The sequence below is a fragment of the Ipomoea nil genome, unplaced genomic scaffold (genome assembly GCF_001879475.1).
Source record: "Ipomoea nil cultivar Tokyo-kokei standard unplaced genomic scaffold, Asagao_1.1 scaffold2144, whole genome shotgun sequence".
Classification (NCBI taxonomy): Eukaryota; Viridiplantae; Streptophyta; class Magnoliopsida; order Solanales; family Convolvulaceae; genus Ipomoea; species Ipomoea nil.
In genome coordinates this window covers 577,588-600,568 of record NW_017618572.1, presented here as the reverse complement: position 1 = coordinate 600,568, position 22,981 = coordinate 577,588, and the positions used below count along the sequence as shown (strand labels likewise).

At 34.7% G+C, this 22,981-nt stretch overlaps 2 protein-coding genes and 1 non-coding gene across 4 annotated transcripts in view; 2 read left to right on the top strand and 1 right to left on the bottom strand.

Annotated features, from left to right (window-relative positions):
* Window positions 1-636: 636 nt before the first annotated feature.
* TRNAQ-UUG lies at window positions 637-708 on the bottom strand. Its single transcript has one exon. It is a non-coding gene; the product is annotated as a tRNA-Gln (tRNA).
* Window positions 709-4,011: 3,303 nt separating this feature from the next.
* LOC109148731 (protein CLAVATA 3-like) lies at window positions 4,012-5,002 on the top strand. 2 transcript variants are annotated; one of them, XM_019296455.1, is made up of 3 exons: window positions 4,012-4,220; window positions 4,330-4,404; window positions 4,763-5,002. In XM_019296455.1, the coding sequence occupies exons 1-3, from the start codon at window positions 4,125-4,127 to the stop codon at window positions 4,862-4,864; spliced, it is 273 nt and encodes a 90-aa protein (XP_019152000.1). In that variant the 5' UTR covers window positions 4,012-4,124; the 3' UTR covers window positions 4,865-5,002. The 2 variants fall into 2 exon arrangements, with proteins under 2 accessions (XP_019152000.1, XP_019152001.1); XM_019296456.1 differs by having other exon boundaries at window positions 4,012-4,221; window positions 4,334-4,404.
* Window positions 5,003-12,125: 7,123 nt separating this feature from the next.
* Window positions 12,126-22,981, top strand: part of LOC109148875 (LRR receptor-like serine/threonine-protein kinase GSO1) — a 32,604-nt gene continuing 21,748 nt past the window's right edge. The window contains exon 1 of the mRNA XM_019296637.1: window positions 12,126-14,898. Within this exon, the coding sequence (XP_019152182.1) occupies window positions 12,177-14,898 (2,722 nt within the window). The 5' untranslated portion in view covers window positions 12,126-12,176. The remainder of the gene's footprint in view (window positions 14,899-22,981) is intronic.

Here is a 22,981-nt window from a genome sequence, read left to right as displayed (position 1 = left end):
ACACAACGCGAAACCTGTTAACGAAACATGTCTATCGTGTCAACCCGTATACAAATTACAAATGTGTTCATGTTCGTGTTAAGAATTTCAATCCGTTAACGTTGACGTGCCGTGTTCGTGTTTAGCCTTATCATATTCGTGTCGTTAATTATTGTGTTGATCCATAAGCGAACCCGTATACACAAATTGTCATGTCTACTCCTTATGTGATGTGTCAAGGTTTAATTGCTTAGAGCAGCAATATTAGTGACTTTTTTAAAAAAATTTTTTAAAAAAACGTGGGGTGGGTTTTATTTTGTACTAAGGGGGAGTTTTTTCTCCTGCAAATTAAAGTTCTTCCTCCAATAAAATTTAAATACTTGGTGGGAGTTATATTCCATGGATTACATTTACCATTTTTCATTGAGGATTGTAGCCTTGATAATTTTTGTCCTGTAAAATAAGGTTAAATTTGATCAGCAATATTGGTTGATAAATAGTCAAGAAAAATAACTAGTTGATTATGTTGTGAAACTAGCTAGCTTATTGGCTGTTCACTATGACTTGCTTGTTTTATATACTTTAAGAAGGCGTTCTGATCAAATTGGCTGGTTTAGTAGTGAACGGTTGTGCAAAAGTTAAAATAAACTGAATCTTAGGTCCTACCGGGAGTCGAACCCAGGTCGCTGGATTCAAAGTCCAGAGTGCTAACCACTACACCATAGAACCAACGGTGAAAGCACTTCCTTACTTTAAAGATATGAACCGAAAGTAAACCATGTAAGTCACATTCTATTCCAGGGTTTTGTTAAATAATGTTTCAAGAATTTTTAGATTGTTGATGTTTTTACTGGGTGGCAGTATATTAATTTTTTCATTGATTTGAGCATCTATATATGTCCTTGGTGATGGCACCATTATGTGGCAGTTGTTACTTGTGTGCACTGATTCTAAATTGTGTATTTATAGGTCAAAGTAAATACGATGTCCATGTATTATAGTATTTTGTTTAATTTAGTTATTGTACTCTAAAAAATGATGCAATTAAGGACAATAGTTAACGGTGTTAATATTACCGTTAATTTAGGTTACGTGGTGCTGATATCATCATTGTCACATCATAGTATTTATATTCCTAATCATATATTACTTTATAAATATTTTTTTTTGAGGGGAATATAAATATTTAAAAGTAACTATTTTTACCACCAATATATTAAATTAGTATGTCCAAAATAAATAATTACAATCATGTTAGCATGCTTGTAATTATTTATTTTGGACATATTAATGTAATATATTAGTGGTAAAAATAATTAATTTTACATATTTATAAAGTAATATATGAGTTGGAGTATATATATCATGATGTGGCAGCAATGATGTCAGAGCCACGTTAAAGGTAATATTAATACCGTTAACTATTGTCCTTAGTTTCACTACTTTTTAAAGTAGAGGGACTAAATTGAACAAAATAAAGGTACAAACACTAAATTGAACAAAAAACTATAGTACAAGGGCTTCATAGATACTTTGACCGTATTTTTAGTATTGGAATTGTGAACATTTAGAATATAAATTGTGTTTCTAAGTTTTGAGAATTTGTGAATACAATACAATGCCATCACAAATTGTGAATTTTTAAAAAGTAAAACTATGAAGATTTAGTATGTAAATTGTGTATCTTTAGATCCGGCTCGGGTCCACAGAATAATTTGACACTAGATCTAATTTGAGCGTGGTTTAGTGTAACTGAAGTCTAAAGAGAACATTATTACACTATTTTGAGAATGGATAATTTAGGTTATATATCACTATTTAACCTAAATTAGTTTCCACAATACTTGAGAGTTTATTTTTAGATTTACCCAAATTTTGTTGAATTTATTTAAGAATCCTAGTTTTTCTTTTTAAAAATATTTATTATTCATCAATACCATTGGAAGAATGGTTTTCAATGGAACTTACCACAACTCGATTAAATTAATTTCATTTATGGAAGCTAAGGTTGAAAATAGTGCATAAAAAAAAAACAACTAAAGTTCATGTTTGAATTAAGATTGGTTAAGCTAAACAAGCTATTATATCATGAACCAACAATTAAAGTATATTATGTGTAGGATATATCAATGTTTAAGTTCAAGTAATCTAAAGTATTAGTTTAAAGTTTTAAAAGATTTTGAGGTGTTTGGTAAATAGTTTTAGTTGATTGTGTTAGTGAGTTTGACTAGTTGATAGCATTAGTTGATTGTAGAAAAATATTTGGTAAATTAGCTGTTAGCTGATTATATTTAAATTACTTTCTCGAAAAGCTGCTTTGATCCACTTTTTTAATTTTAGTATTTTGGAGCAATAAGCTATTACAAAAAACTAATTAATCAAACTCTTATATTGATTGTTTAACAAAGTCAAACAGTTAATAGTGGTTAAAGAAGCCAAAACGGACAAATAAGCTAACAGTATTACCACACAGGGCCATTACCTTTTTAATAATACATTATTCCAAAAGGTTGAACCCCAACCCTAAGGGCCCCCACACCCCGGCCCGACTGAGCATTTGGGACCTTTTTAATAATACATGCATGGGTATATAAGGCAAATTATGCTGTGCATCCGTATGCACCATGCATGGTGCATACGGATGCAAAAACGACGTCGTTTTAATAAAACGCGCATCTCCCCTTAAAAAAAAAAAATCAGGTTCGATTCCCAGCAACAACATATGAACTAAAATTCCACAATCGGTGAACTATAATTCCATAATCGATGAACTATAATTCCATAATCGATGAACTATAATTCCATAATCTAATCTATGAACTAAAAATTCCAGAATGAATGAACTAAAATTCCATAATCTATAAACTAAAATTTCAGAATCGATGAACTACAATTCCATAATCGATGAACTATAATTCCATAATCAATGAACTATAATTCCAGAATGAATGAACAATATAATGTTGTTGCTGGAATCGAACCTGAATTTTTTTAAAGGAGAGACGCGCGTTTTTTAATAAAACGACGTCGTTTTGGCATCCGTATGCACCATGCATGGTGCATACGGATGCATAGCATAACGATCCGGTATATAATGGCATCGGTTGGTAAAATAGTTAGCATATAGGCAAATAATGTTGACTTATTTGACCACTACTACTTGTTTGACTTGATTTAAAAATCAATATAAGTGTTTTGTTAATTAGCATTTTGTATTCCAAAATACTAAAATTCAAAAAGCTACTTAATGTAACTTTTTGAGAAAAGAAATTATATCAAAAAATTATTCGCTAACAATTAATTTTCTTTCTACAATCAATTAATGTTATCAACTAGTTATACCCTCTAATTAACCCAATCAACTAATAGTTATCAGCTATCAGTTAATAACCATTAACCAAATAGGGCCAATATATTTGTAAGATATTGGATAATGTATAGTTAGAAATTTATGGGCTATAATTTATTTATTTTTGGAAATTCTTTCAAGTTGTGTTACGTTCATTTTGTAGTGGTAGGATAAACATTGTCCAATTTAATATTTGAGAAAGCCAAAAACGTATCCTAACCTATTTTGATTCTTGATCCCCAAACTGCTGCCTAGGATTCTCTAATAACGATAATAACAAGGTAACGAGAACCGGGGGCAAAATTGTAACTTCAAACCAAATAACTGTTTTTGATACGGTGGGACCAACGAAATGATTGAAATCGTTATCAGATCCTGATCCTCCACGTCGCCGCCACTGACACGAAGTTTTCTCGCTCCTCCGAATGCCGACAAACAACATAGAATGTACGGGTGGGTACTATGTATCAAATGTGCGCAATGACGTTTTTGCCCTCCCCATGATTTCAAAGAAAAAACCTAATGCAGCGAAACGGTCTCTGAACATAAGGGGGTTTTTGGTCAGGTTTTCGTATAAAGCGCACCTCAGAAATGTTGAGAAAATAATAGCTTTTCGTCACACATATACATACACTCTCTCTCTCTCTCTCTACCCCATTTTCTCTCAGCGCCGCCTCTTCTCTCCCGGCGAAACTTGGGAAAACCAAGAAAAGCCTAGCTAGCTAGGTTAGGGAACTTGTTTTTGGTTTTGCGTTTTCAGATCTTCCGAGCCCGCAGCTCAGAGAAGGGAAAAGAGATGACGGTTCGGAGAACGGTGACGGGTTTTGCCATTCTTCTGATGTTTCTCGTGGGGGCTTCGCCGCCATTTGTCCATAGCTCTCGTCCCTGCAAGTGTAAATCTCTAATCTCAAACTAGCCAGCTTTTTGGTGTCTTTTCGTTGAAGAATGTTATTTAGGTTGTTATTAATGTGAGTGGTTTGGGTTTATTCTTAAAATTTGTTTCAGCATTTCAACATTCACAAGCAGTAGCAGAAGAAGAGATGGTGGCTGCTGACAATATGGAGTCTCAGCTGCAGGTATATATATATACTCTTCCTTCAATTCCTTCTAGAATATATATAATGGGTTCTCACTTCTCAGCTCTTTTACAAAAGATTGATTGAAAGCCAAAAAGTTCACACTTTTTTCCGTGTTTAGAACTTTATTAGATAAATGGTTCTTGAAAACCAAACCCTGCCTCCCTGCATATATATAATGAAAATCTGAAAAGACGTCCATGTTTTTCTTCGATGTATCGGAAACCCAATATTTTATTTCTTCATCTGATCTTCAGGCTAGCTAGCTATGGCGAAGATCTTTTTAATGTTATTTCCATTTATGATAACTTGCAATTTGATTTGTTTGTTTTTTTTGGGAAACCCTAACTGAGAATAGGAAGGGAATAGGAAGGAAGGTGGCTTGGTGGATGAGTCAGCAAGAGAAGTGCCGACAGGACCCGACCCGCTGCACCACAACAACAAACCTAGCAGGCCATGATATGATATCATCACCTACCTAGCTAGCTAGCTAGTATTAGCTTCTGCTCACTCTCACAGTCTGTCACTAACTGCTTAATTAGCTAGGTTATTTAATATTTATCTGAAATTTTAGCTAGGGAGGACTACGTTACTCTGATCTTAGCGTACTGCTTTAATGTTATTTGGAAATTTTCGTTTTAGGTTTTAAACCATTGGAGAAGAAGTGAATGGACTAAAATGTCTAAATGATATTATATTCTCAATTCAATTCCTATTAGGAAAATGCTTAAAGGAAAACTTTTTGTTTGGTATATATATATGGTGCATTTAATTTTGATGTGAAATTTATTTTGTCCGTGATATTACATGTATATATAATTACTTTTCTTATTATAGCTAGTTAATTGTCATGGTATATAAAGTGATAGATGACCTAATTTGTTCACCTAAAAATAAAAAAGAGGAAAGAACATAGATTCTATATATCTCTTTTTGAGTGATAAAGGAAACATATACAACTCCCACCTGAGAGGGTGAGATTCTATATGTTTGATCTTTGAGTATAATGTACTTGTACTAAAATCATTGATTCGTCATTATATTATTAAATTGTAAAAAATACGTAGAAATTATACATTTAAGATTCTTATTTTTTAGGGGAAATACCATTTGTTAACCCATGAAATGAATGTCACATTCGGATCACCTAGATCGGACGATCGAGCCCATTAATTTGTATATAGTGTATACTAGATTGGAAGCCAATGTTTTTTTTTTTTTAATACTACTGACTTTATTACAATACAATATCTGTTCATTACTACTTTTTCAATTTTTAAAAGCACAAAAAATCAACATCACCATGAAACTCGATCACACAACCTCCCTTATAAAGGAGCAACTTACACACTTAGTGCCATTAGTTTAGGTGTGAATGTTCATTGTATTGTTCGGCTGCATGTTATCTTTAGCCAGACCGTGTTTAAAGAATTTGATAGTGCTATTTTTGTGGGACAAGTTTTCTATTTGCGTCAAACAACTGCGCAGCCATCATGCGACTACCGTTGGAATTGAATACATGGGCAAACGATTATGTGGAATATATAGAAAAAGATGTACATTTTTAATATATTAAAAGTATATTATTTGTGTATTGAATATATATTATATAAAATAATGTACTTTTAGTATTCAAATAATATATATTTTTTAATATAAGGTACATTTTTAATATACTAAAAATACATTATTTGTATACTGAATGTACATTATTTGATAGTATAAAAAATAAGGTACTTTTAGTACTCAAATAATGTGTTTCACATACACAAATAATGTACGGAGTATTTTTTTTTTTTATTTATGATCTATACAATAATGATTGGAATATATGAAACAAGTTTGTTGGTTGAATTAAACCGCCATTAATGCTATGAAATATATTGATTTAAGATCCTTTTGTTCACCGGCATTTAGCCCTGTTTATTGAGTTACCATGATTTACTTCCCCTCACATACTTTGTCAGGTGGGGTGTGGGGCCCTTAGAGTCATTTAAAATATCTTAATTAGAACTTTTTAATGATGTACTTTTTTTTTTTGTATTCATTTTATTGTTTCAAAAACTAGTATTTTCACCCGTGCGATGCACGGAATGAAATTGTTGTAATATATTAAGAATATTTAAATCGATATATAATTATTTAAGAGTTAATTTCACCAGAGGTCGTTTATCTTTCCTGACAATTCCAAATTTAATCCTAGACTATAGTTATTAATTATTACAATTTATTCTATGTTACAACTCTTACGTTACTATTCTTACTATTATTATTAACACTTAATTACTTTTAGATATTATTATTACCACTTAGATTATTATTATTATTAGTTTCTTTTCAAGTACTGTTAGTATATAATGGTCGTGAGGCACAATAATAATATAACCATAATTAAAAATTCTTGTATTGTATTCCGGAGTTAATGCCATTTTTGGTCCTAGACTTATTGAGACATTGACACTTTTCATCCTCCATAATAAAAATTGCCACTTTGTAGACACTGTTATTGGTCGTTGGACAATTTTGATCCTCCGTCAATGAAGCCGTTTGTTGACCGTGCATTAGAAGAGCTTTTCTGTCTTTTTATGTCTTATTCTTCTAATCTTGTTTAGACCAGCGCTGCTGTGACTCCTGTGAGGCGAGATGGCGAGACTTGGCGGCTAAGTAGTAACCGTCGGTAGTGAGTAGCAGCGAGGTTCTTCTCCGGCGAGTTGTGGGTACGGTGGCGAGCATACGAGGCAGTAACTCCTTCCGGCGACGGACCAGTAAGGCAGATCAGGCGGTGCAGCAACAGATCCGGCGAGGTTGGGGCCTTCACCAGTGGTTTTTGGTTCCGGCGAAGCAGAGAAAGCAGCAGGTCGGCGAACCCTCCTATGGTAAATAGCAGTTGTAGTTGTAGATGGCGTGATGTAGAATTTGCACCTGTAAGTCCTCCCTTCCATATTGACCACAAATATCCTTCCCATCTCTCTCTCTCTCTCTCTCTCTCTCTCTCTCTCTCTCTCTCTCTCTCTCTGACCACAACTACTTGGTGCACAACATCAAAAACTCTACTCTGTTATTCTACCTGAAATTCATTGAAGTTTCAAGCTGAAAATGTGGAATCCGCCGCTCCCCAAAAATTGCATTGTCTGAGGTGTTGGAATGGCCGGTGTTGACTTCTTGGCTGCTGTAGCTTCATTCCCCAACCCGGATGACAAAATTCGGAGCACCAGCTTTGAGGTTCAAGGAGGTGGTAACACTGGCAATGCTTTGATAAAACCTGGATGATAAAATTCGTCTTGGTCTAAATCCAAGGATCATATCTAAGGTTGCTGATGACTCGCATGGCGAAAGAATACTTGATGAGCTTGAAAGGGATGGTGTTGATACATCTTTTATGGTGGTGTCCAAAAGAGGAAACTCAGCATTCACATATGTCATTGTTGACAACAAAAAAAAAAAAAAAAAAAAAAAAAAAAAAAAACTCGCACGTGCATTTTCACTCCAGGATATCCACCCATGATATCTGAGGGTCTACAAACCCAAATCAAAATTGTCTTCAGCGCTTGGAGTAAATATTGTCTACTTAGATGGAAGGTTGCATGAGACTACTTTGATTGTAGTGCAGGAGGCAAAGAGTAGGGGCATACCTATTATAGTTGATGCAGAAAGGTTAGGGGAGGGGTTGGGTGATATTCCTGACTTTGCTAGTTATGTTGTATGCTCGACAAAATTTCCACAGGCATGGACTAACGCCCTTTCTATTCCAACTGCACTTGTTTCCATTATCTTGAGATTGATGTCAAATGTAAAATTCGTGATTGTTAGTTGGGTGAAGATGGTTTCTTAATGTTAGAAAGGACTGAAGCGGATAATCTCAGTTTGAAGAAATGGATGTAGCAGTGACCAATGGATGGAGAAATACCATGATTAGATCATAAAAAGACAGAAAAACCCTTCTAATTCACGGTCAACAAACGGTGTCATTGACGGAGGATCAAAACTGTCCAACGATCAATAACAGTGGCTACTAAGTGGCAATTTTTATTATGGAGGATGAAAAGTGTCAATGCCCCAATAAGTCTAGGACCAAAAATGGCATTAACTCTTGTATTCCGTGAGTCACAATAATAATATAACAATAATTAAATATTGTTCAATTCTATATTCTTGTAGGATTTCTATTACCATCATTAATTATTCCCAAATTTACCATAATTAAATAATTTGACCAATTATAAAGAAAGATTATTAAATAATGCACGGGACAATTGTTTAATTAAAAATTTTAAAAATTCATTAACAAAACATAAGGTTCTCATAGTTTTTTTTTAGAAACTCTTTAATAAAGTATTTTTTTTAGAAATTGGTGGGCCAAACCGCCTACGGCAGTTTGCGGTGGATAGATCTCGAAAAAATACGTGATTTCAAAAAAACATTTGTCCAAAACGGACAACGGAGTCAAAAGTTATGCCTTGCCGAACTTTTGACACTTTACAAATTTAAAAATAAAAATTAAAAATTAAAGGCCGGTTCAGCCCGCAAGGCGGCCGCTGAGGAGGCCGATTCCGGCCTTCCTCGCCGCGGCCAGCGACACGATTTTTGCAACACTGATATATAAAATAGATATAGATTAGAATAGGAATAGTATTACACAATTTTATAATATTACAATAAAATTTTAACCCAGAATTATTGTAGAAATCAATATATTTTATTAGGAAGAGAGATTTTTTAGGAATTGGGCGGGAAGTTAAAATTCCAGGATTTTGTTTTTATATATAGTATAGATTGTGTTACACTATTTTATAATATTAGAATAGAATTTTAACGCAGAATTATTGTACGAATGGGAAAAAAAATCAATATATTTTATAAGGAAGAGATATTTTTTAGAAATTGGGCGGGAAGTTAAAATTCTAGGATTTTGTTTTTATATATAGTATAGATTATATCAATTTTATTTGTATTAAAAAAAAAAACTAGGTTTAAGTTGAAAAAATACAATTTAATTTAGTGTACCTGAAAAGTGGACCATGCTCCATGGTATAATAATCCTATACTTTGGGCAATCATTAAATTAAATTAACATATATAATATTATAATTTATGTTATTATTTAAAAATGATTGTAATTTTAATTTTTAAAAGTGAAGTATATATTTTCCTAGGATGTGCTGGAAAAAAATTACTATGTTTTAATATTTAATACGTTAAAATTAAAATGTCAATATAGGTGTCATTTAAAAGATTTTAATTAAAAATTTTTAATGATATATTTTTTATATATAAATTTTATTCTATATTAAAAAAATAAACTTAAGTTAAAAAAGAATAAATTTAGTGTACATTAAAAGTAGACTATTTTCCATGGTACAATAATCTAATATTTTTGGCAATCATTATTATAAATTAAATTAAAATATATAGCATTATATTATTATTTAATTCGTCCAAAAATGGTTGTAATTTAAAATTTCAAAATAGAAATATTTTCTTAGAATTTGTGGAAAAATAGATCCTGTTTATATATATATATATATATATATATATATATATATATATATATATATATATATATATATATATATATATATATATTCTGGATTGGTCCTTGTAAGTTAATTTAAATAAATTTAGCCTTCAATTATACATAGTGTTGTACTTTTAGTCTCTAATATTCTATAATTATCAAACTATATTAATATATAGAGTTACTTTTATTATTTTGAATTAATATTCACTATTAAAAATAATATTCTAATAGAGAGAGTGAAACTTTAATAATTGATATTGATTCTAAATAACAAAAATAACTTTATAAAAAGAGTTTGTTAATGAAATTTGATAATTATATAATAAGAGGGACTAAAAGTGCAACATAGTGATAAATACGAGATTAAATATGTTCAAATCAATTAATAAGGACTAAATTTGAAAAATTAAAATAACTAAAGGAATAAAAAAATTATTTTCTCTATTAAAAATTAACATTTAATATATTAAAAGAAAAATATGAGTGTCAATGATCCATCTTATAAGGTAGATCATAATTCTTCCAAAGGCTGAACCCCAACTCTAAGGACCCCCCACACCCCGACCCGACAGAGCATTTGAGAGGATGTAAATCTTGGTAACTCAACTGAACATGAACCATAGAGGCTAGACCTGTGTTCACTGCGCACAAGGAACCCCCCTCACTTTGAGAGGTTGCTCCTACACTGCCACTGGTGAGACTCGATCCCTGGTCATTCTTACAAAGTTTCACCTCTAGATCATAATTGATAGTATAATGATTCGACTTGTTGAGCTTCTAGGAAAACGAACTATGGATGACCGCCGCTTGGAGTTTGATGCACGCAAAAGACCTCAAGTCACCAATTCACCCTACAAACTAATTATGAGATTATGACATATTTTCCCTTTTGCCTTCTTTTTCCACACGAAACATGGAGTGTAGAAATATATATAGTTTTGCCTTCTTTTTCCACACGAAACATGGAGTGTAGAAATATATAGTATTTTACTTGTTGGAATTTGAAGACTTTGAACATTAACAGGGTGTTTAGTTGCGCATTTAGTTGGAAGGAATCAATTATGAAGAAAAAGAATTGGGTAATTCGGTGAAAAAAGAATACGGTGGAAATAATATAGAAATTCAAATTACATTGTTTGATTGAGGGAATAAAATTATTAAGAATGAGAAGAAAAGAAGTGATATAAAGATTAAAATATCATTGTGTAATAATACTAATAAGAGTTAATTCCACCCGAGATCCCTTATCTTTGGTGACAATTTTAAATTTAGTCTCAGACTATCGTTTTTGCCATTTTACATCCCAGACTATCGTTTTTTGGACACTTTTAGTCCTTCTCATGATTTTTTTCTATTTTTAGTAAGGACGTTTTTGTCTCTTCATATTTTTATTTTGTTATTTTTCCGGCTTCAACAAGTTTAATTGGTTTAGGACTTTACTAAAAATTGGTTGCAAAATATGGTTACTAAAAATAAGAGGTTACCTAAAGTTCTAAACCAATTAAACTGGTTAAAACCAAAAAAATAACAAAAGAAAAATATGAAGAGACAAAAATGCCCTTACTAAAAATGAAAAAAAATCATAAAAAAGGACTAAAAATGTTCAAAAAACGATAATCTGGGACTAAATTTGAAATTGCCACCAAAGATAAGGGACCTCTGGTGGAATTAACTCTACTAATAATAATAAATGGTACAAAAGTCTTTTTCTTCAATTTTCTTTTTTCCTTTTTCTATTGAATTGCAATTTATATGGGGAGTGTATATGAATTGCAATTCAACAAAATGAGGGAATTCAGTGGAATTGTAATTCTCTCAAACCAAACACTATAATTCGGATAACCAAAGAATTATGGTGTAATTGAATTGCAATTACATCCAAATAAAAAACGTAGTACAGTGTAACGTAACCAATACATTTCAACCAATGTTTTGTAGCATAACGTATTAACCTATAAACACTGCAACCTGACGGGCGTTACCTAAAGTCGTAGCATATTATGAGATTATGACATATTTTCCCTTTTGCCTTCTTTTTCCACACGAAACACGGAATGTAGAAATATAGTATTTTCCTTTTTTGTAGCATAAAATATAAACACTGCAACCTGACCGGCGTTACCTAAAGTCTTGGTAGCATATTGTGTATATATATCTATACCATCCATTACTATCTACGAAAACCAATCAAGCATATATATACTCCGCATATATTTTCCCCTTAGCTTTTTAAACTAATAAAACTTTTCTCATAATGGGGACATTATCCTTACACCAAATTGATCACTTCTTGATCATCTTCTTCACCTTTGTACTCATGGGGTTGTGCATTTGTAGTGGAATCAACCACGATGTGGTTTGCAAGGAGGAGAAAAGGGCGCTGCTTTGCTTCAAGAAGGAATCAAAAGCTCCAATGAATTGGGTTGATAAAGCTGATTGGTGTAGTAAATGGGAAGGAGTTGTGTGCGATAATGTAACTGGTCATGTCATTGAACTCTCGTTGGGAAATCTCTACTTTGGTCTTAAACTTGCTTCTCCTCCAAAAGGTAAACTTAGTTCATGTTTACTTGAATTGAAGCAATTACGTTACTTAGATCTTAGTGGCCTCCTTGGATATTTTGGCGGATCTCCCTTCCCGAATTTCTTAGGATCTCTTGTAAATTTGCAATATCTTGATCTATCCAACTTAGGATTTCAGGGGGTCATTCCTCATCAACTTGGAAACCTTTCAAGCTTACACACTTTACGTTTGGAAAGTTCATACTATGATAGTGGTTTCTTAAATGTTGATACCCTTCACTGGTTATCAAGCCTTTCAAATCTAGAGTATTTGGACTTGAGCTATGTTAATCTTAGCATGGCACATAATTGGCAAGAGGTGGTTAACACACTTCCTTTCCTACATAAGCTTTATCTAGATGATTGTTATCTGCCTAAACCATCAAATTTACTCTACCACAATATTAGCTCTTCACTTCAAGTCCTTGATCTTTCCTATAATGAATTCAACTCTGTTATTCCTAAATGGATTTTCAATCTCAATAACCTTGTTTCTCTTTTTTTACCAAGTTGTGGTTTTCTAAGTCCGTTTCCCGATGGTCCTTGGAACTTGACATCCCTTAAGACTCTCGCCATCAGTGATAATGAGTTGAATGGCTCATTACCTAATCAGTTGTTTGGCCTTAGTAACTTGATATCTCTGGAACTAAGTTTTAATCAATTTCAAGTTCATATGTCTAGTGACCCTTGGAACTTGACATCTCTTAAATTTCTTGATATCTCTCAAAATCAAATGAATGACTCATTACCAAATCAATTGTTTGGCCTTAGTGGATTGATATCTTTGAAAATAAGCCAAAATCAATTTCAGAGCCTTCTGCCAAGTTCTTCTTTGAACCTAACTTCCCTTAAATTGTTGGATGCTTCCAATAACCACTTAAATTCCCACATACCAAATTGGATTTATGGTTGCACTAATCTAGAAGAACTTCATCTTAGTTACAACCAATTGCAAGGCACCATTTCAAATTCCATTTCCAACTTGACTTCTTTGTCTAGCCTAGAACTTGACGAAAATATGCTTACTGGAGAGATACCAACCCAAATTGGAAAATTGCACAAGCTGCAAGTGCTTAGTCTTTCAGGAAATAGATTCTATGGGCCTCTTCCCCAGAGTTTAGGATATTTGTTTCCAGTGATTGAATATTTGTCCATTTCCAATAACATGTTGGAAGGCATAGTGACAGAAAGTCACTTTGTTAATCTCTCAAAGTTAAGGTATTTAGAAGCATCTGGCAATAGATTAATCTTGAATGTCAGTCCAAATTGGAAACCTCCCTTCCAACTTAGTGTACTTTTGTTAAGAGGCTGGCGGCACTTGGGTTCTCAATTTCCTGCTTGGCTACAAAGTCAACAAAGTCTTTCCGAATTGGACATATCTAATGCCGGAATAAAGGGTGAGGTTCCCACATGGTTTTGGAACTTTTCTTCTGAAATCCAGTTAGTTAATCTTTCACACAACCAGTTGCATGGTAAAATTCCAAATGTCCATTTTCAGTCAGCTAGAGATCATATGGATTCACCTATATTAGTGTACCTAAACTCTAATCAATTTGGTGGTCCATTACCTCGTATCTCTACCCAAATAACTGAATTGGACCTGTCTAGCAATACCTTCTCAGGAGATGTTTCTCACTTCTTATGCCACTTCCAAAATGTGCCAAATGAGCTCAAAATACTTCATTTGGGGGGAAATGATTTATCAGGGGAAATCCCCGAATGTTGGATGCATTGGCCACACTTAGAAGTCATAAATCTGAGCAAAAACAAACTGGATGGAAACATTCCAGATTCCATTGGGCTTTTGAATCAATTGAGATCTTTGGACCTGCATAAGAACTTGCTCTCGGGCCATATACATTTGTCGTTGCAGAATTGTACCCTCCTATTGAAAGTAGATTTGGGTGAAAATAGACTTACAGGTAAGATACCGAGATGGTTGGGGGCTCGACTTTCAAATTTGACAATCTTAAGACTTCGATCCAATAAGTTCTATGGTGAGTTGCCTCAGGAATTTTGTCATCTCACATTCCTCCGCATTCTTGACCTTGCAAATAATAAGCTCTTTGGTGTGTTACCTAAATGTCTTCAAAATCTCACTTCAATGATGTATAAGGAGACTCAAGGTGATTATGGGGAGATTGACTATTCAGTTTTTGGTGGGGCCTTTGGTGAAAGTGCTTTAGTGACAACTAAAGGACATGAGTACGAGTATAATACCCTCATTCTATTGCTATTTGCTAGCATGGATCTTTCAAGTAATAATTTTGTTGGGAGCATTCCAATTGAGTTGACTAATCTAGTGGCTTTGAGATCCTTGAATTTATCAAGAAATAGGTTGACAGGGAATATTCCTAAAGAAATGGGAAACATGAATTTATTAGATTCCCTTGATCTTTCTAGAAATCAACTTTCAGGTGAAATTCCATCGAGTGCATCAAGTTTGTCCACTTTAGGTGTTTTGGACTTGTCATATAACAACCTATTTGGGAAGATACCTTCAGGTACTCAACTTCAAGGTTTTAATGCTTCATGTTATATTGGCAACAACCTCTGCGGCTTTCCACTTTCAGAAAATTGCAGTGTTGAGGATGGTGGCATTCCCCAACATGAAAATAAAGGTGATGATGGGTCTGGAGTGGACTGGTTTTATATTAGCATGGCGATGGGATTTGCAGTGGGCTTTTAGTTGACTTGTGGGTCATTATATTTTGTACGATCTTGGAGGATTTTATATTTTGGATTTTTAGATAACAAGTTAAACTCCTTTCTATCATTGTTTTCAAAAGGTTGAATCTCTAATTTTAAGGGTCCGGCTGAACATCTGGGAGAGGCTTAGACTTTTGCGTGTACAAGGAACTCCTCATAGTCTGATATTATTGTTGGTGAGACTCAATTCTGAGTCATTGTTTAAAAACTTCACTCATGTGACCAACTGAGCTGCCCCAAACAATTCCTTTTATCATGGTCATGTGCTTTGTGGCTTTAATGCTTGCAGTGTTGTGAATTATATATATTAGTATAATAGGTGAATGTATTGAGCTCACTTGGAGTGTAATGGATATTATTTATGCTGTCTACGGAGCGAGTTATTTTGGGAATTTTTCTATTCCTAAAATATTTTATTTTACTTAGCAAGTTAAGCCAAGAATGTATATAGCGTAAACTCCACTTCCATTTAATTGTCGTGTTGGTAATAATTAAACTTGTGACCATTATTTAAGTACGAGAATTATGTCTTTTCAAAAAAAAAAAAGTATGAGAATTGTGTTCTACTCATCCAACCACCTCCTTTTGGGTAATGATTCAATTTTTTTTTTTACTAATACTGAGTATGTATTAAAAATGGTATATATTTTTAACTAAGTTGGAAAATTGTGAAAATTTAATAAGCTAAAGTGTCATGCCGCACTATAATTTTTAATAAGTGATATTCAGAACCATAAACTATAATTTTTTTTTCGTCTAGAACTTTTTACAAGTTACCGGTAATAATATTGCTGACATGGAATTTTTTATTAGTTTTTTTTTTTGGTATTTTTCTTCTTTCGGCTTCGTATTTTTTTTTTTTTCGTATTTTTCTTTTTTCCTAAACTTATAGGCCTACTCTGCATTTTTCGCTTCTCGTTTCTCCGATCAGTCCTGCTCTGCAGAGTTTGGTATCGAAGAAACGAGAGGCGAAAAACGCAGAGCAGGCCTATACGTTTTGCAAAAAAGAAAAACACAAAAAAAATTATAATACGAAGGCGAAAGAAGAAAAATACAAAAAAAAAAAAAAACTAATAACAAATTCCATGTCAGCAATATTATTATAGGTAACCTGTAAAAAGTTCTAGACGAAAAAAAAATTATGGTATATAGCTCTAAATATCACTTATTAAAGATCATGGTGCGGTATGAATAATGAGGAATGGTTCATGGTGTGGGATGACACTTTAGCCAATTTAATATTATCACAATGAGTTACTTTTGCTTTTGATCGTATAAAAATAATGATATTTTTAAATGTTGCTATTGAGTATAAATTTTGTCTCATTTGATCCAAGTTTTAAATTGTTCCAAACTAGTCCCATCAAAACTTACAAGTTTGTGTTGGGAATTATTGAATTTAATTCGAAAATATTTCTAAAGAATCCACTACATGGTATAACCGTATAACCCGAAATTGATTGAAGGCTTTTGATTCCAAAATATCCGTTTTGCGTCTAAGAGAGCTTTTTAGTTACAAATTTCAAATTCATTAAAGTGTTCAGATGTATTTATACTTACTAGTGTAAATTCATATATTTTTCTAAATACTAGCTACTTAAAAGCTTTTCAAACTTTAATTTTTAACTTCATTATATGTGGTTGAAGGAGGAAACATTCGGAAAAATAGTAGCGTAGAGCTAGGCGAAATCTGCAGGCCTGGATTTCCTTGATAGAGTGGGCGTGTGTAGTGAGGATGTAGGGAAGTGGGGGCGGTCTTATAATAAAGATTTTCAAAAGCGTATTGAGCAGAATAAGGCTAAGCTTGTGAATCTTCGTGGTCGGCATGAGCATAATAGTGTGGTGGAATATAATCGTGTTGAGAAGGTGCTTCTTCAGTTGTTGGAGCAGCAGCACATATACTGGAAACAGAGGGCTAAGGAGCACTGGTGGAGGGGTGGGGATCTAAATACTAGGTTTTTCCACAACTCGGTAAAGACAAGGAGGAGGAGGAATAAGATCCATAAGCTGCAAGATGACAATGGGGTGTGGGCTGAGGGGGTTGATGCGGTGGGCAGTGTTATGGTTGATTACTATAACGGGCTGTTCAAGGCTGTAAATGGCGAGTTGGATGAGGTTGTTGCTTGCATTACCTCTCGTATTTTTGCCTCGGATAACGAGAGACTGATACGGCCAGTCAGTGCTGAGGAGGTCCGCATAGCCTTATTCCAAATGCATCTTGATAAGTCACCAAGGCCGGATGGGTTTGGACCGGGTTTCTTCCAAAATTTTTGGAATGTGTTAGGAGGGGACTTGACTTTATTTTGCAGACAGTTTGTGGAAACTACTAAACTGCCGGATAGGGCCAATGACACCTTTGTTGTGCTCATTCCAAGAAAGGTGAATCCAGTGTCTATGAAGGATCTACAACCAATTGCTCTGTGTAATGTAGTTTACAAGGTGGCTGCAAAGGTGTGTGCTAACAGAATGAAGTCCTTACTTGATACATTAGTTTCTTCGGCTCAGAGCGCCTTTGTTCCAGGGCGATTGATTATCGACAATGTTATGTTAGCATATGAGACACACCATTCTCTAAAGCGCAAGACCAAGGGTAAGGAGGGAGTGGCGGCCTTGAAAGTTGACATGAGCAAGGCGTACGATCGTGTGGAATGGCAGTTCTTGCGTGTTGTTCTTCTGAAGATGGGATTTGTTCAGAAGTGGGTGGACATCCTTATGGAAACGGTGGGCTCTGTGAACTATCATATTTTGCATGAGCAGAGGCATTTGGGCCCAATTATTCCAGAGAGAGGACTACGGCAGGGGGACCCTTTGTCCCCTTATCTCTTCTTATTCGTGATGGAAGGTTTGAGTGCCCTAATTGATAACAAGATGAGGAGGGGGCTATTACATGGTGTCAAGATAGCATGAGGTGCGCCATCAATTACACATCTTCTCTTTGCGGATGATTGCTTTTTGTTTCTCCGAGCTAATTTGCAGGAGAGTACTCAGATGAGGGAAGTTTTGGATAAGTATGCTGTTGCTTCTGGCCAGTGTGTTAATTTTGATAAATCTACTATTTGCTTTAGTTCTAATGTATCTCAGCAGTGCAGAAGGGAGGTGGTTGATATTCTAGGCGTGGACCAGGGGGACACTTCAGGTAAATATCTTGGTTTTCCCTCCCTGGTTGGCCGAAACAAGAAGGCTATTCTGGGTTTCTTGAAGGATAAAATCTTGTGTTGGATTCATAGCTGGAACTCTAAGTTCCTATCTCGTGCAGGACGTGAGGTTCTCTTAAAAAATGTCCTTCAGGCAATGCCTTGCTATGCAATGATGGTTTTTCTTTTACCGGTGGGGCAGTGTAATGAGATTGAGACCGTTTTGAATAAGTTCTGGTGGTCTGGGTCTGGGGCAGGCGGTGAAGGCATTCGTTGGAAGTAATGGGCAAAGTTGTGCTCACCAAAGGAAAAAGGCGGTTTGGGTTTTCGGCGGTTAAGGGAGATGAATCTATCTCTTTTAGGTAAGCAAGTATGGCGACTCCTAACTCGTCCTGCGTCTCTAGTAGCCAGAGTTTTCAAGTCCTGCTATTTCTGTTAGAATATGTGGTTCAAATTCATCCATGAAAGACCATTTCTCCATGTTGGCGTCTTCCACTCACCATGCAGCACCCACGTAGCAGTTATGCCGTCTTCCACTCACCATGTAGCACCCACGTAGCAGTTATGCCGCATCAAGCTCCATTTCATGCCGCAACTGTCTCCATTGTGTCTCCATGCAATTACCGCATTTGTTGTTTCCTTTAGAGTATAAATAGCATTGTTAATTTTCTTTGTAATGCACCTCTCATTCTAACATCAATATCAATTTAATTGATTTCTTTCTTTCTTTCTCTTTTAGCTACTCTCACGTATATTCATATAAATATATATATACTCCTTGTAATTCTCAATTGAGAGTTTATATATATATTTTGTATTTTCCCTTGTTAATTATTCATTTGTCTTTTATACATATTTTCCCCATTATTTAACTTCTATAATTCTCAATTTTCGATTCTTCGCTTCCGCATTATTCCGCTATATTCCTAACAAGTGGTATCAGAGCCAAGTTTAATTGAGAGTTACTTTCAAAGATGTCAACTGTTACCAAGTTCGATATCGTGAAGTTCGACGGGAAAATTAGCTTTTCTATCTGGAAGGTTCAGATGGAAGCCGTTCTAACCCAGAACGGTTTGAAGAAAGCGCTAGCTGGGAAGAAGAAGAAACCGGCTGCAATGACAGATGAAACTTGGGAAGATTTGGATGACAAGGCACGTTCAACCATTCTTTTGTGCCTGTCTAAAGAAGTTCTACGTGAGGTAGTAAGTGAGACGACTGCGTCAGATTTATGGTCCAAGCTGGATGCGCTTTACATGGCCAAAACTCTGGCGAATACGCTACGCCTGAAGGAGCGTCTGTACACAATCCGTATGACGGAAGGTACTTCTATTAAGTCTCACTTAGATGAATTCAATTCTATTTTATTGGACTTGGAAAATATTGATGTCATAATTGACGATGAGGATCGTGCTGTTTTATTGTTTGTTTCTCTCCCTAAATCATACAAGCATTTCAAAGAAATTATGTTGTATGGTAATAGTAGTGATACCCTTACTTTCGACAATGTTAAGTCAAACCTATTGTCCAAAGAAAAGTTTGACTTTGAAATTAAGTCTGAGGACAAAGGTGAAGGCTTGACTGTAAGGGGTCATTCACTTGAAACAGAGAGTAGCAATAAAAAATCTAGATCCAAGTCCAACAAATCCTGTAAGTACTGCAAGAAGCATGGTCATGATGTGACTGAATGCTTTAAGCTGAAAAACAAGCAAGAGAGAGAAAAGAAGTCCGCTGAAGCTAGTGTTGTTGAAAGTGATTCAGATGGTGATGTATTGTTATCTGTTAGCTCCGGTGAGAAACAGAGTGAAACCGAGTGGATTTTGGACTCTGGTTGTACATTCCACATGTGTCCCCACAAAGATTGGTTCATTTCTCTGGAACCGGTTGATGGTGGAGTTGTCTTGTTGGGTAATGATACCCAATGCAAGGTTAGTGGAATTGGAAGTGTTCAGATTAAAACTCATGATAACGTTGTCAGGACTCTTACCAATGTCCGGTATATTCCTGATTTGAAACGCAATCTGATATCATTGGGCACCTTGGAATCTCTGGGGTGCAAGTACACAGCTGAAGGTGGAGTTCTAAAGGTCATCAAAGGCTCTTTTGTTCTCATGAAAGCTTCTCGTTCGGGAAGCTTGTACGTCTTGCATCGCAGTACTGTGACAGGTTCAGTAGCGGTATCCTCATCGATGTCTGATGCGGATCTCACTCAATTATGGCATATGCGTCTGGGGCATATGAGTGAGAAAGGCATGCATATCCTGAGCAAGAAAGACCTCCTTGGTGGTTCAGGTACGGGTAAATTACAATTTTGTGGGCATTGTGTTTTTGGGAAACAAAAGAGGGTTAGTTTCTCTACTGCTGCTACACACCGTACCAAAGATGTATTGGAATACATACATTCCGATTTATGGGGACCAACTAAATTCCAGTCTATGGGAGGCTGTAGATACTTTATGTCTATTATTGATGACTTTTCTCGTAAAGTCTGGGTCTATTTCTTGAAACACAAAAATCAGGCATTTTTTATTTTCAAGAAGTGGAAAATACTTGTTGAGACTCAGACAGGTAAAAAAGTCAAGAAGCTCAGGACAGACAATGGCTTGGAGTTCTGTGAGTCAGATTTCAATGACTTTTGTGCGGCAAATGGAATCGCCAGGCACAAGACCTTGCCTGGTAAACCCCAGCAAAATGGTGTTGCCGAACGTTTGAACAGGACTCTATTGGAAAGAGCTCGTTGTATGCTCTCTAATGCTGGGTTATGGAAACGGCGTGATTTTTGGGCCGAGGCCGTTTCTACTGCTTGCTATTTGGTAAATAGATCTCCACATTCATCCCTTGATTTTAAAATTCCAGAAGAAGTTTGGTCAGGTAATCCTGTTGACTACTCTATTTTAAGAGTTTTTGGATGTCCTGCTTATGCTCATTCCAGTACGGGTAAATTAAACCCGAGAGCTGTCAAATGCATTTTCCTTGGTTATGCTTCTGAGTCAAAAGGGTATTGTCTATGGTCTCCTGATTCTCGGAAAATCATTCTGAGTCGAGATATCACTTTTGATGAAAATGCACTATTTTCTTCTGGAAAAGTTCCCAGTACAGGTGAGACGCAGAGTACTGGTGAGAAGGTGGAGTTTGAGTTCAGGCCTATTGATAGTATTACTACCACTGATGCTAATACTAAAGATGATGCGTCTACTAGCACCGCACCTCTCGTCGAGCCACAACGAGAGTATTCCATTGCTGTGGATCGTCCTAGGAGGACAATTAAAAAACCTGCTAGGTATGCTAGTAAGGATGAAAACAACTTGGTTGCTTATGCTCTTTTAGTCACACAGGAAGTTGATGGTGTTCCATCCTGCTATTCTGAGGCTCTTCCTATTGCTAAGTTCAAGCAGTGCTTGAGTTTAGTCGGCTGTTCCAGTTGTTAATTCCCATAATAAATTTGATCCAAGGTGGAGATTGTTAGAATATGTGGTTCAAATTCATCCATGAAAGACCATTTCTCCATGTTGGCGTCTTCCACTCACCATGCAGCACCCACGTAGCAGTTATGCCGCATCAAGCTCCATTTCATGCCGCAACTGTCTCCATTGTGTCTCCATGCAATTACCGCATTTGTTGCTTCCTTTAGAGTATAAATAGCATTGTTAATTTTCTTTGTAATGCACCTCTCATTCTAACATCAATATCAATTTAATTGATTTCTTTCTTTCTTTCTCTTTTAGCTACTCTCACGTATATTCATATAAATATATATATACTCCTTGTAATTCTCAATTGAGAGTTTATATATATATTGTATTTTCCCTTGTTAATTATTCATTTGTCTTTTATACATATTTTCCCCATTATTTAACTTCTATAATTCTCAATTTTCGATTCTTCGCTTCCGCATTATTCCGCTCGCTTCCGCATTATTCCGCTACATTCCTAACAATTTTCCTTCTACATCTTTGTTTGAAAATTAATTTTTATTTATTAATTATCCATTTTAAGGTGCATATTAAATCAAATTTATCCTCAGGAGAATAAAAATCTATTTTAATTTAACTCTTTTCAAATCAAAAGTAGCCCATTCAAATTAATATATCAAAATTGTCACTCAATGCCAAATTTGCTTTTGGATTCACCCTGGGCTCAAGGATGGGGCCTGATGTTTGTTTTGCAAATCATTATTGCATAAATAAAAATAAAAATAAAAATAAAAATTATATTTTTAATATATTAAGGGTACATTAATTATGTACGTAAGGTACATTTTTTGTAAGTATATTTTTAATATACTAAGGGTACATTATTTTATATAACGTACATTCAGTACAAAAATAATGTACTTTTAATATAAAAATGTACTTGATATTCATGATTCACACAATTGTGTGGACCATTCTTTTTTTGCACGGCAAATTATTTTGTGGACCATGGTCCACATAATGCTATGTGAATTGTAACAAAAAGTACATTTATGATACTAAAAGTACATTATTCGTGTATTGAATGTAAATTATACAAAATGATTTATTTTTAGTAATCAAATAACACTGCTCGAAATTATCATTTTTCTGACCTCATTTCGACCACCGAAAAAAGTGGTCGCGAAAAAGAATTTTTTTTAATTTTTTCGTCCAAAGTTTGCACTAGTCAGAAAGTGGTCGAAATT